Here is a 12345-nt window from a genome sequence, read left to right on the forward strand (position 1 = left end):
GTGAGTTCCAGGACAGCCAGGGCTATACAGAGAAACCCTGTCTTGAAAAACAAAACAAAACAAAACAATACTAAAATACTACTGTTGCTTTATCTTGAGAGGGTTTCTTCTAAGACACCCAGCAAATGTCCAAAACTGGCTAACATCAAATGTTTTGAGACAGGGTCTCATGTAGACTGGGCAGGCCTCAAACTCACTGCAGCTGAGGGCGACCTTGAAGTCCTGATTCTCTTGCCTCTATCTCCCAAGTACTTGGATTACAGACAAGCACTACCACACCTAGCTAATACAGCAAACCTTTAAACTCTTTTTCTTTTTAGATTTATTTATGTATATGAATGATTAGCCTGCTTGTTTGTGTGTGCACCACATGCATGCCTGGTACCTAAGGAAGTCAGAAGAGGGCTTCAGATCCCCTCAACTGGAATTCCAAATGGTTGTGAGTCACTGGGTGCTGGGACTTGAACCCAGGTCTTCTGCAAGAGCAGTAAGTGCTCTTAACTGCTGAGCCATCTCTCCAGCCCCAAGAAATTTTTGTATGCATATTTTCTTGTATACACTTTCCTATGATAAAGTTTAATATATAAATTAACAACTAGTAATAAAAATGAAACATTCATACAATATACTGTAATAACAGTAGTTTGGGCCATTTGTAAGTAAAGTAAGAGTCATTTGAATACAAGCTGTGATACTATGACAGTTGACCTGGTAATCAGGAAGATTTTTAAGTGACTAACAGGTTGCTGACATCCATCACAGATATGCTAGCAAAAGGGATGATTCATGTCCTGGGTGTGACTGGACAGAGACAGGAGACCTTCATGCTGTTGAGAACAGTATGAACTTTGAAACTTAGGAATTATTTATTTTTTTATTTCTCAGTTTAGTCTGCAGTTGATTACAAGGAACGAAAACTTGGAAACTCTGGAAAGTGAAACCCCAGGGCGTTTGCGTGTGTGTGTGTGTGTGTGTGTGTGTGTGTGTGTGTGTGTGTGTGTGTATTTTATGTAGTCTGTTATACTTACACAGCCTTACAGATGAAATGAGCTATCGCCCTGTCTCCCCGTATCTCATCTGAGTTTAGGGAGCACCCTGTCTCCCTGTGCCTCTGCTGAGTTTGGGGAGCACTCTGCAGTCTTCCCTTTGTGTTCAGTCCTCTGTTGTTTTTAGAGGAGTATCTGGGGATTGAACCCACACAAGCTAAGTCAGCCTTCTATATCTGAAGTAGGTCTTACTGGGGTCTTTTTTTACTTTTTTGAGAAGGGTCTCACTACATGGTTCAGGCTAGCCTTGAACTATGTTCAAGCTGTGTTCAAGGATCAGCCATGATCCTCCTGCATCAGCTCTGGAACAGCTAGGAATATAGGCCTATGCCACCCAAGCCTGCTGCTGTTCAGTCTGTCTGTACATAGAAGCTTGAGAGTCGTCATATTGTTGTATTGTTTTGTGCTCATTTTATTTGACCAACAATATCTTGTTTTTCTTTCAAGATGGGGTTTCTCTATATAGTTCTATAGATCAGGCTGGGCTTGAACTCAGAGATTCTCCCATGCTGTCTGCTGGGATTAAAGGCATGATCCGTCAGACCTGGCTTGAAATTCTATCTATGACAAAAGAAATGGATACCTAAATTTTGACAGTTATGTCAAATTCTGTGGCATGGTTACAGTATTCAGTTAAGAATGGTTAATTTTGTCTGAGGTAATGCCGCCCATATGTATCCCTAGACAGTTGAAGAACAGAGGCAAAGAACTGGCCTTCTGTAGAACTGAGGTTACATATCTTTAATCCCCAGACTCTGGAAGCAGAAGCAAGTGGATCTCTGAGAGTTTGAGGCCAGCTGGTCTGCATAGTGAGTTCCAGGTCAAGCAGGGCTACACATTGAGACCTTGTCTCTCTAACCCCCTCCAAAAGAAAAAGAGGAATGAGTTGGCTTTTTTTTTTTAAGGTGGAGATCTTAGCCACTTTAAAATTGGTACCAGCAAGATATTCTGTAAATGGCATGTTTTTGCCCCTTGCTGTTGATTTTTAAGAGTTCCTTATACCCACACATATATGATAGGCCTCCCCAAGAAGTAGGAAGCTTCCTCCTTGGCCCCTGGTATTTCCTCAGTAATATTTAGCCTAATTTATTTGACCCGATAACATTTGATTCAATTGGTAACACTGAAATCTGAGCACCCACATTCCACAAGTGACACTTGGTTTGCCTGAAAGTGAACCCACATTCTTCAACTCTTGGTTTGGGCTGTGGCCATCACCCACACACTAAGGAAGAAGGACTTAGATGTTAGAGGAGCTGAGTGAGAGAGGAGGAGGATCCATGGCTGAGTGGGGCTGGGAGAGAAACCCAGTGAAGGCAAGAGCATGAGGATGGGGTGAGAGGAACTCAGCGGGAGATAAGAGCCCAGGTTGGCCAGGCAGTGGTGGCGCACACCTTTAATCCCAGCACTTGGGAGGCAGAGGCAGGCGGATCTCTGAGTTCGAGGCCAGCCTGGTCTACAGAGTGAGTTCCAGGACAGCCAGGGCTACATAGAGAAACCCTGTCTCGAAGAACCAAAAAGAAAAAAAAAGAAAGAAAAGAGCTCAGGCTGGTGCCTGGGAAGGAGGGACCCTAAGTAGGGCCTTCTTCCTTTCTTCCTTTCCTTTTCAATCTTTCTCTCTGCCAATTTTTTTTAAAAAGATTTATTTATTTTATCTTATGTATATGAATACACACTGTAGCCGTACAGATAGTTGTGATCCTTCATCTGGTTGTTGGGAATTGACTTTTAGGACCTCTGCTTACTCCAGTATACCCCGCTCCCTCAGTCCCTGCTTACTCCAGCCTGAAGATTTATTTATTATTATAAATAAGCACACTGTAGCTGTCTTCAGACACACCAGAAGAGGGTGTCAGATCTCATTACAGGTGGTTGTGATCCACCATGTGGTTGCTGGGATTTGAACTCAGGACCTTGAAGAGCAGTCAGTGCTCTTACCTGCTGTGAGTCATCTCACCAGTCCCTCTCTGCCAATTTTTTAAAAAGATTTATTTATTTAGCTTGTTTTGTGTGTATGAATGTTTACCTGCATGTGCACCATGGGGAGGTCAGAAGAGATTGTTAGGGTCCCTAGAGCTGAAGGGAGTGGATGCAAGCTCTATACTACAGCTATGAGCCTTCTCTTCAGCTCCATCTCTCCCTGCCTTTCTCAACTTGTCCTTTTCCTCTCTCCTGCCGCCTTCCCTGCTCTCCTATCGCCTTCTCTCCCCCAGCCTCACTGTCCAGCTTTACTCTCCGGTCAGGTAGTTGATCTTTATAACCTCACCTGGAGACCTCCTATCCACTTTTGCTCACTCCCCACAGGACATCCCCACTATCCAGAATTCTCAGAGCAGCTAAAAGCTGTTGCATTAACATAATTTTCTGGACATCAAAAGGTACCCGAGGTTTTATTTTAGTCTTTTTGCTCTCCCTGTCTGGGAAGATGCTCAACCCAGCATCTGTGGGAGTGGGAGGGCTTGCCTTTCCTATTGGAGTGGGCCAGATATTGGGGGCTGGGGGGAGAGGAGAGATACTGACATGCCACGCTTGTGCTTTGGGGAGATCTGACAGGAATACTTACCTTTGTTGCACAGACGCTGCCATGACCTCTGCGTGTGGGACATGGTTAGTTGTGTACTTGGTGATCTAGTGGGGGTACTGCAGGCTGGAGTGTTCTGGCTCCGAGGGGTAGTTCTTCATTGTCAGACCTGCTCTTGACCTCTCTGTGCCTAGAAACAAACCAGAATCTCTGAGTCAGGGACTTTCCAGTCCAGAGAGTACTCTTAAATTTAGATCCGGCCCACTTCCAACAAATGTGTTGTCAAGCCCCATCCTGAGCCTTTTGACAGTTAACTAATCCTCATAGCAAGCTTATGCAGAGCACGCTATACTTCCCCTTCCCACGGAGAAGGCAATCAAGCCCAACAAAGCTTTAAAGTAAAACCTGATCCAAAATGAATTTGCTTGTGTGTGTGTGTGTGTGTGTGTGTGTGTGTGTGTGTGTGTGTGTTGCACGTGTTCTGTGGAGGCCCACAGTTGTTGAGTGCCTTTCTTCAGTTGCTGTTTACCTTTATTTTTGAGACCAGGGATCTGTCTGTCTCAGCCCCAACTTCCCTCCAGTACTGGAGTTTCATGCACCTGATAGTCTGACTAAAGAAACAGGTCCACTCAAGTTTATTGGGTTAATTATAGGAGCATGGTGGTTCAAAAGCAGCAGTGTCACCCAGAAACCAGCATGCATGGCGTGGTGACCCTGGTGGCTGCATCCCTGGAGCTTGCATGCAGTGCTACCTGACAGTGTCCTAGCCCTTATTTACTGCTTTTATCCTTATTTATTTTGTATTTTTGTTTGTTCTGTATGTATGTATGTATATACGCATGTGTGTATGTGTGTGGGGGCAGTACGGGGCATGCCACAGGGCACATGGGGAGTTCAGAGGACAACTTGTGGAAGTCGCCTCTCCTTCCACTATTTGAGTGAGCCCCAGGGATGGAACTCAGGTCACCATGCTTGATAGCAAGCACCTTCACCTGCGGAGCCGTCTCTGTCGTATCACTCCTATTCTTACTTGTTTATTATGTACTATGTGATGTTTGTATGGCGTGTATACCCATATATGTGGAGATCAGAGGTCCATGTTGGGTGTCTGTTTAATCACTTAATTGCTTTTTTTTAAAAAGACTTATTTATTTATTTTATGTGACTACACTGTCTCTCTCTTCAGACACACCAGAAGAGGGCATCGGATCCCATTACAGATGGTTGTGAGCCACCATGTGGTTGTTGGGAATTGAGCTCAGGACCTCTGAAAGAGCAGTCAGTGCTCTTAACCACTGAGCCATCTCTCTAGTCCTCTACTTAATTACTTTTTTATTTTTATTTTTTATCATGTATATATGTATGGTAGAGTATGGGTTTGTGCATGAGTGCAGTGCCCAAGAGGCTAGAAAACCAGGGTGTTCTGGTTCTGAAGTTAAAGGTAGTTGTGAGCCACCCATGTAGCACTGGGACCCAAACTCAGGTCTTCTGGAAGAGCATACATGCTTTTAACGTTTGAGCTATTTTCCAACCCTTTAGTCGTTTTCATGGTATTTCATTAAGTCAGGATCTCTCAGTGAGCCTGGAGCACTTTGACCCAGCCAGGCTGGTTAGGTGGTGAGCCCCATGGATCTGCCCATCTCTGATCCCACAGAGGGGAGTAGCAGATGTGTGAGAATTACTGTCCACCATTTCCACACCAGTGCTTATATGGCAGGGACTTTACTGACCAAGCCATCTTGGGGCTGCAGTTTATTGCTTTTGTAACTTGGGTAGGGGCCTGTGGCTCTTGTAACTGGCTGGGCTTTCTGAGCCTTGTGAGCTCCCCTTCCCTCCAGGAGGAAATGTCTCAATTGGGAGGAAATAAGGCACAACAGATGATTCGACCCAGCCTAGCATAGGTGCTATCATAATCTGACTAATGTTCTCCCAATACGGTAGGTTGAAGCCGGAGCCCCTGTGAATGTGACTTTGGAAATTGGACCCTTGTAGGTATGATTAGTTAAAATGAGGTCTTATACAGGATTAGGGCGGGCTCTGGGGTAGTATGACCAGGGTTTTTATATGGAGAAGAATCAGGCACTTAGAAAGCTGTGAGGACTGAGGTGAATGAGATGACACAGCTGTTGAGCCACACATACACTATGCTAGTTCCCTGTGGCTTGTGTCACAAGGTACTACTGTTGTGTGATAGACTTTTCCTGGGGAGATGTGTACACACACACACACACACACACACACACACACACACACACACACACACGTCTATTTATCCCAGATCATGGGGCCTATGACAGCAAGCACTGATACCATGGAAGTCCAATTAAATGAGCTAAAGAGTTTTATTGGGTTTACTTCAGAGTATGGGTAAAGAGTAACTTATAGAAGCAGAAATGACTCAAAGACAGCTGCATCACCAAAGCCCCCCCCAGCATGGGTGACTGCTCATAGAACACACTGTACAACTGCAAGAGGCGCAACAGATGGTCTGAGCCTTGTCCAGGAAGCTGGCCCCTCCCTGCCTCTTCCAGGCTGCTGGGCTGCTCTCAGACTTTTCTGTGCAGTTTGATCACTCCAGGAGTGACCTCAGTCTTCACTGTTCACTCTTGGAAAGGAGGAACTAAGTGACTCCAATCAGTTTCAGGGGCTTCTTGAAGCTATTTTAAGTTTTTTACTCTCTGTCTTGAGGGAGTTTTTCTGAAAGATGGGGTGTTCTACCTTGCCCCAGAATGTCCTCATTTTTCCTTTACAACCTGTGCTTAAAGAAGTTTCCCTCCAAGTTGGAAGGTTTGAATCTGGGAGGGAAATGTTGTACAACAACGCTGGAGACAGCTGACAAAATGTCTGTCCTCTCACTGCTAGAGGCTTTAAAGTCCAAGAGTTGATGACTGCTGACATCTGTCTCTTCCTGGATCACACACGTCACTGCAGTCTTCGCCTGTTGCTGTCCTTCATGTGGGTCCAGTTTCCTCTTTCATAAGGAGAGTGCTAACTGGAGTAAGGGCCCACACTACCACATCATGACTTATTCATCTTTTGTTTATTCCAAGTCAAAAATCTTACTCTATAGCTCAAGTGGACTTGAACTCACTAGGTAGTTCATGTCAGTGTCAAACTTAGCCACAAACCTCCAGCCCCAGTGTCCCAAGAGCTTGGATTACAGGCATGAACCATCTTACCTGGCTGCGACCTCATCTTTATTTAGCTAATTAGACCCACAAGGATCCTGTTTCCAAGTAGGATCACACACAGTTCAACCCACAACACATATTCAGAGGGTTTTTTAAATATTTCTGTCCCATAAAGCGGGGCTTTGGGGCAGGACAAATTTCTTGGGATATTATTTTAGTTTAGGATAAGAGTCCACAGTCAGCATCAAAGGAGAAGAGGAATCTTGGACTTTCTTGCCACTTTCTGGAATTGTAGGGCAGAAGGGGAAGAGGACTTTAAAACAGAGGCATTCTTATCCAAAGCAGTTAGTAACTCATTGATGTTTACAGTTGGTGAGTGGCTCACCTGTGCTCACCTGTGCTCACTGTAGGGTGAGCGTGTGCTGTACTCACTCTGGGATGTGCCGGGCTCACTTGTGCTTGTCAACTCTCAGCACCACAAGAAAAAAAGAGATGAACCAAAAAGCTGAAAAACTTTGCAAACTGCCGGGCAGTGGTGGCGCACACCTTTAATCCCAGCACTTGGGAGACAGAGGCAGGCAGATTTCTGAGTTCGAGGCCAGCCTGGTCTACAGAGTGAGTTCCAGGACAGCCAGGGCTATACAGAGAAGCCCTGTCTCGAAAAAACAAACAAACAAACAAACAAAACAACTTTGCAAACTCATAAAAGAAAGAGAATGTGCTAAAAAGGAACCAGCTGATTTTGGGGTTCCAGCCTTGTTTGGGGATGTGAGCAGATCTTTGCCACACCTCTCTGAATCCTGCTTCCCACCTTGTAGTGTGGATTTGGGGGCCACATGAGCTGCTGGAAGGCACTATAAACTGGACACATCAATTATAGTTGTTGACTTTCTCACAGATCTTGAGATAGCAGATAGGTTTAAGAGATTCAGTTTCTGGTGAGGGCCTGTTCTCTGTGTCTTCAGGGGGAGAATGTCCCTCCTCTTGGAGGTCAACAGTACTGTCACGTGAAGGCCTCACCTCATAGGCTTATTTGATGCTAAGTTACTTAAGGATCTCAAGTCCAAATATAATCACATTGGGTGAGGACTTCAACATATGAATGTGGAATAATACATTCAGTCTGTTCAAAGGCATTGTGTGTTTAGTGAGGTTGTAGATTAGAAGGGACCAGCCCCAAGCCTGGCTCTGCCTTTCTTGAACCTGATATTTCAGGAACAGTGATGGTTTCCCAAGTCTTGCTTTGACGTGGTTTGCAAAAAAAGAAAATGAAACACAGAACTTGCCAACCAACGTACACACTTTCTATGAGTATGGTTGGGATGCCATCCTTTGCTGTTTGCTTATGGTTTCCTTCTGTGGAATAAAAAGGGCTGAAGTCAAATTCCTGACTTGACTACTAGCCAGAATACATAGCCTGGGATGAGTGTCCAGCCTTGGGACATGGCTGGACCAATGTCTTGAGCTGTAGAAACCGGTTGTCTGGCTTAGCCTGTCTGTGATCCTCTGGCAGTGTTCTTGGATCTCTGAGACAGGCCTGCAGCTCCTGTTCTGAGGAACTATGCTTAACCAGACACAGTTCTTTTATATTTTATTTATTTAGTGTGCATGTGCATGAGTGAGAGTGTACTTGTGTGTACACCTGTGTGTCTGCAAGCATGTGGAAGTCAGGAGACAACTTACTTCTCTCCTCCCATCATGAAAGATTGACCTCAGTTGCCCAGCTTGGCCGCAGGTACCTTAACTTGCCGAGCCATCTCACGGACCTACTTACAGTCAGTTTACTCTAGTACTTTTTCCTCTCTGAGACAGGGTCTCACTGTGCAGTCCTGCTCTCAAACCAGGGCCTTGCATGTGCCATGCAAATGCAATACCACTGAGCCATACCACCAGCTAGACTCTCCTGGTAGCTCAGGACCTCTTCTGTTTAATAAACTCATTCTTGGGAGTTTTTCTAATCACCTTCAACACCCCACCTCCAAATACCATTGTGCTGGTTTTGGGCTTTTATTGCAGTGACCTCTGGGATTCCAAGTGCATTCAGTGTGCAGGGAGAGGAGTAGCTTGCTTCCTGGTACTTTCCCCTTAAGCCCTTCAGTATCTGTTTCCTAGGAAATAGGATACTCTGTTATATAACCACAGCACTGACTAGACCTACATTTCATTTTCACTTCACCCTAACATTTCTTCTTCAGGATATAATCTAGGATTGGCTGCTGTGTGTGTCTTTCTGGAATGTTTCCTTTGTCTTATGTGTACATTTGAGATACTCTATCTCTCACCCTCTGATAGAAGGCCACTTGTCTTCAGTGTGTTATAATTGTTCAGTTTATTCTTGAATAAAACACTGCAGGGGTACGAGGTCCTTCTGTTGGAGACACCGTGGGTGTGCGCTAAGGGTCTGACTTCACTGTTAACATTAGTTTGGGTCAACTCTGGAAGTGTTGCTTGAGCTATGTTGTTAGTTGCTGCTGAGTTTTCCTCCCTGGCACTTCTTAGGGAGACTCGAGACTGAGCAACTCCAGTGGAAAGATGGTGCTATTCTTTTTTGTTTGTTTGTTTGTTTGTTTTTGAGGCAGGGTTTCTCTGTGTAGCCCTTGCTGTCCTGGAGCTCACTCTATAGCCATGGCTGCCTTCAAACTCAGAGCTCTGCCTGCCTCTGCCTCTTGAGTAATGGGATTTAAAGTCTAAGTCATTATGTCTGGCCTGGTGGCACTGTTTTTTCTTTCTTTCTTCCTTCCTTTCTTTCTTTCTTCCTTCCTTCCTTTCTTTCTTTCTTTCTTTTTAAAAAGATTTATTTATTTATTTAATGTATATGAGTACACACTGTAGCTGTACAGGTAGTTGTGAGCCTTCATTTGGTTGTTGGGAATTGACTTTAGGCTCAGGTCAGCTCCGGTTGGCTCTGGTTGCGCCCCCCACCCCCCTCTCTCAGTCCCTCCTCTCAGGCTCAAAGATTTATTTATTATTATAAATAAGTACACTGTAGCTGTCTTCAGACATACCAGAAGAGGGCTCGTGTTATTACAGGTGGTTGTGAGCCACCATATGGTTGCTGGGATTTGAACTCAGGACCTTCGGAAGAGCAGTTGATACTCTTACCCACTGAGCCATCTCACCAGCCCCCTGATGACACTGTTAATGTTCTAACCCCTGCACTTGTATTATTCTGTTGTGAGCGAGTACTTTTTATTACCTGTGTGACTGTTTGTTGAGCTATTTATTACCTACATGGACAAATTAATTTTGTTTTTCAGTGTTTGTTTCTTGTTGGTTTTGAGACAGTCTCACTATACAGGCCTAGGTGAGCTCACAGTCATCTTGTCTGCCTCTGCCCCCTGGGTTGTTTTCCTTTTGAGGTTTATTTATACGTAGCAGTGTTTTGCCTGTATGTGTGTATTTTGTACAACATGTGTGTGTGTCGGGTCAGTAGAAGGCCCCTGGAATTGAAGCTGTGGATAGTTCTACACCACCACATGACTGCTGGGAATAGAGCCCAGGTCCTGCAAAGGCAACAAGTGCTCATAACCACTGAGCCATCTCTCTAGCCCTCAGTGGTTTTTAATTACCATATTTTATTTTTTTCCTGCTTGTGTTATCCCAGCTCTGGCCAATGGGAGTCCCTTGAGCTGCTACATGAATGCAGAGACATTCTCCAAGGCTTTGCGGAGAGCTTCCTTACCCACATGCTCAAGTCTCTCTTCTCTCCCTCTCAGTCCTGGTGTTAGCCAGCATCTCCAAGGAGTCCTTAGTTCTCTTAACATGGAATGACTCTAAAGGTATGGGGTGTTCACATTGCTTACTGCTCTGTCTTTGCTTACTGGCTCATTCAGCAAACACAGGAAATAGATGTATATACAGACTTAGGCATGTGACACATGAGTACGTATGCAGAGGTCGCAGTTTACCCCAGTACCCCTGCAAGTTTTATAAATTTTGCCCAATATTTGGGTGTTCATCTTCCAATTAGAACCTTCACCCTCAGGCTTGCTTGCTCTCCTTTTAAAAAAATGTTTTGTGCGTGTGTGTGCACGCGTGAGCATGTGTATTGCACATGGGTGTGCATGCACATGTGCATTTGTATTTATCTGCACACATGTATGTGTGAGTGTGTTTGTGTGTGTGTGTGAGTGTGTTTGTGTGTGTGTGTGTGTGTGTGTGTGTACAGGCATTCTTAAGCCACAGTGTACTTGTGGAGGTCAAAAGACAGCTTTTTAGGAGTTGCTTTCTCCTTCCACCTTGCTTTTGAGATGGCATTTGTTGCTCCTCTGCTCTTCCTGTCCTCTTTGTTACCATAGACTGGCTGGCCTGTTCTCCCATCTCTGCCTTATATTTAAGCTCTTGTCAGTGCTGCTGCATCTGGCTTCTTCTGTGGGTTGCCAGGATTGAACTCAGGTGTCAGGTTTGTGAGGCAAACACTTTTACCTGCTGAACCAGCTCTCTGGCCCGTGATATTTCTATGATACACCTAAAATAATTTTAAATTTTAGAATTTTATTTTATATTTGGATTTGGGATCTAGCTTTGTGGCCTCATCTGGGTTTGGAACTTGTAATTCTCCTGCCTCAGCTTCTGTGGTGTTGGATTGGGGAGTGGGCTATAGATTAGTAGTAGACCATTTAACTTGTGGGAGGCCCTGAGTTTGTACCTCAGCAATACACACACACAATGACAGCAAGCAAAGAGGATTACTCCTTTTTGCCTGAACTGTTTGTTTTATACAGGGATTTGCTGTGTTGACCAGGCTGGCCTGGAAGTTGAGATACTCCTGCCTCAGCCTGTTAAGTGATGGGGTTATAGGTATATGCTACCCCCACATAGTTCTACACTATAGACAGTTTTTTAAAAAAAGATTTATTTATTTATTATTATAAATAAATACACTGTGTCTGACTTCAGACACACCAGAAGAAGGCATCAGATCCCATTACAGATGGCTGTGAGCCACCATATGGTTGCTGGGAATTGAACTCAGGACCTCTGGAAGAGCAGTCAGTGCTCTTACCCACTGAGCCATCTCTCCAGCCCTCACTATAAACATTTTTGTTCTGGAACCCTTAACTTTTGATGAACATGTTTCTATATCTCTCTCAAAACATATGTAATTTTATCATATTTATATTATACTATTCTATAACTTGATCCCTACTAATTTGTACACCTGAAATTGCTTTGTTCACAAAAAGAAGCCCATAGAATATTTTGTGCTGATTGTAGAATAGGACTGTAATTCCCTCTTACTGGACTTTGATTTTAACAGGCATAAAGCTTTTGCTATTGAATATCAAGCTCACATCAACATCTTTGTAATTAAATCTTAATTTTTTTCCTTAGGGTAGAAGTGGAATTACTGGTCAAAGGGTATGTATCCTTTTGTCTTTCTGAGTGTCTGGCAGCTGTATGAGGTGTTGTTTCCAGGCTAGTGTGTCTCCATAAGGCTGTACATTGGAGTCATTGGGGTATTTGCACATGCACAGCTCCCAGGGAGTCTCATTTCATGGATCTAGGATATACCCAGAGTTTACAGTTTTGAAAGACTGTAAGTATATGTGGTTGTACTGGGAACTGTCTTCGGGTCCTCTAGATGAGCAGTATGTGCCCTTTACCACTGAGCCATTTCAATAGCCTGAGATTGGAGGTTTTAGAA

The 12345-nt window shown here is 44.4% G+C and overlaps 1 protein-coding gene across 4 annotated transcripts in view; it reads left to right on the top strand.

Annotated features, from left to right (window-relative positions):
- The window catches only part of LOC116069279 (up-regulator of cell proliferation), a 43495-nt gene that overhangs the window by 19571 nt on the left and 11579 nt on the right, over positions 1-12345 (top strand). For 3 of the 4 annotated variants that reach the window (XM_031339811.1, XM_031339812.1, XM_031339809.1), the window contains exon 2: positions 12033-12059. Coding sequence is in view for 1 of the 4 variants with exons in the window: in XM_031339809.1 (XP_031195669.1) it covers positions 12033-12059 (27 nt within the window). In the remaining 3 variants the exon portion in view is untranslated. Of the gene's footprint in view, positions 1-10302; positions 10478-12032; positions 12060-12345 lie in introns of all 4 variants that reach the window. The other variant, XM_031339810.1, reaches the window with a different exon arrangement.

The sequence above is a fragment of the Mastomys coucha genome, unplaced genomic scaffold, assembly GCF_008632895.1.
Source record: "Mastomys coucha isolate ucsf_1 unplaced genomic scaffold, UCSF_Mcou_1 pScaffold22, whole genome shotgun sequence".
In the NCBI taxonomy this organism is placed as follows: Eukaryota; Metazoa; Chordata; class Mammalia; order Rodentia; family Muridae; genus Mastomys; species Mastomys coucha.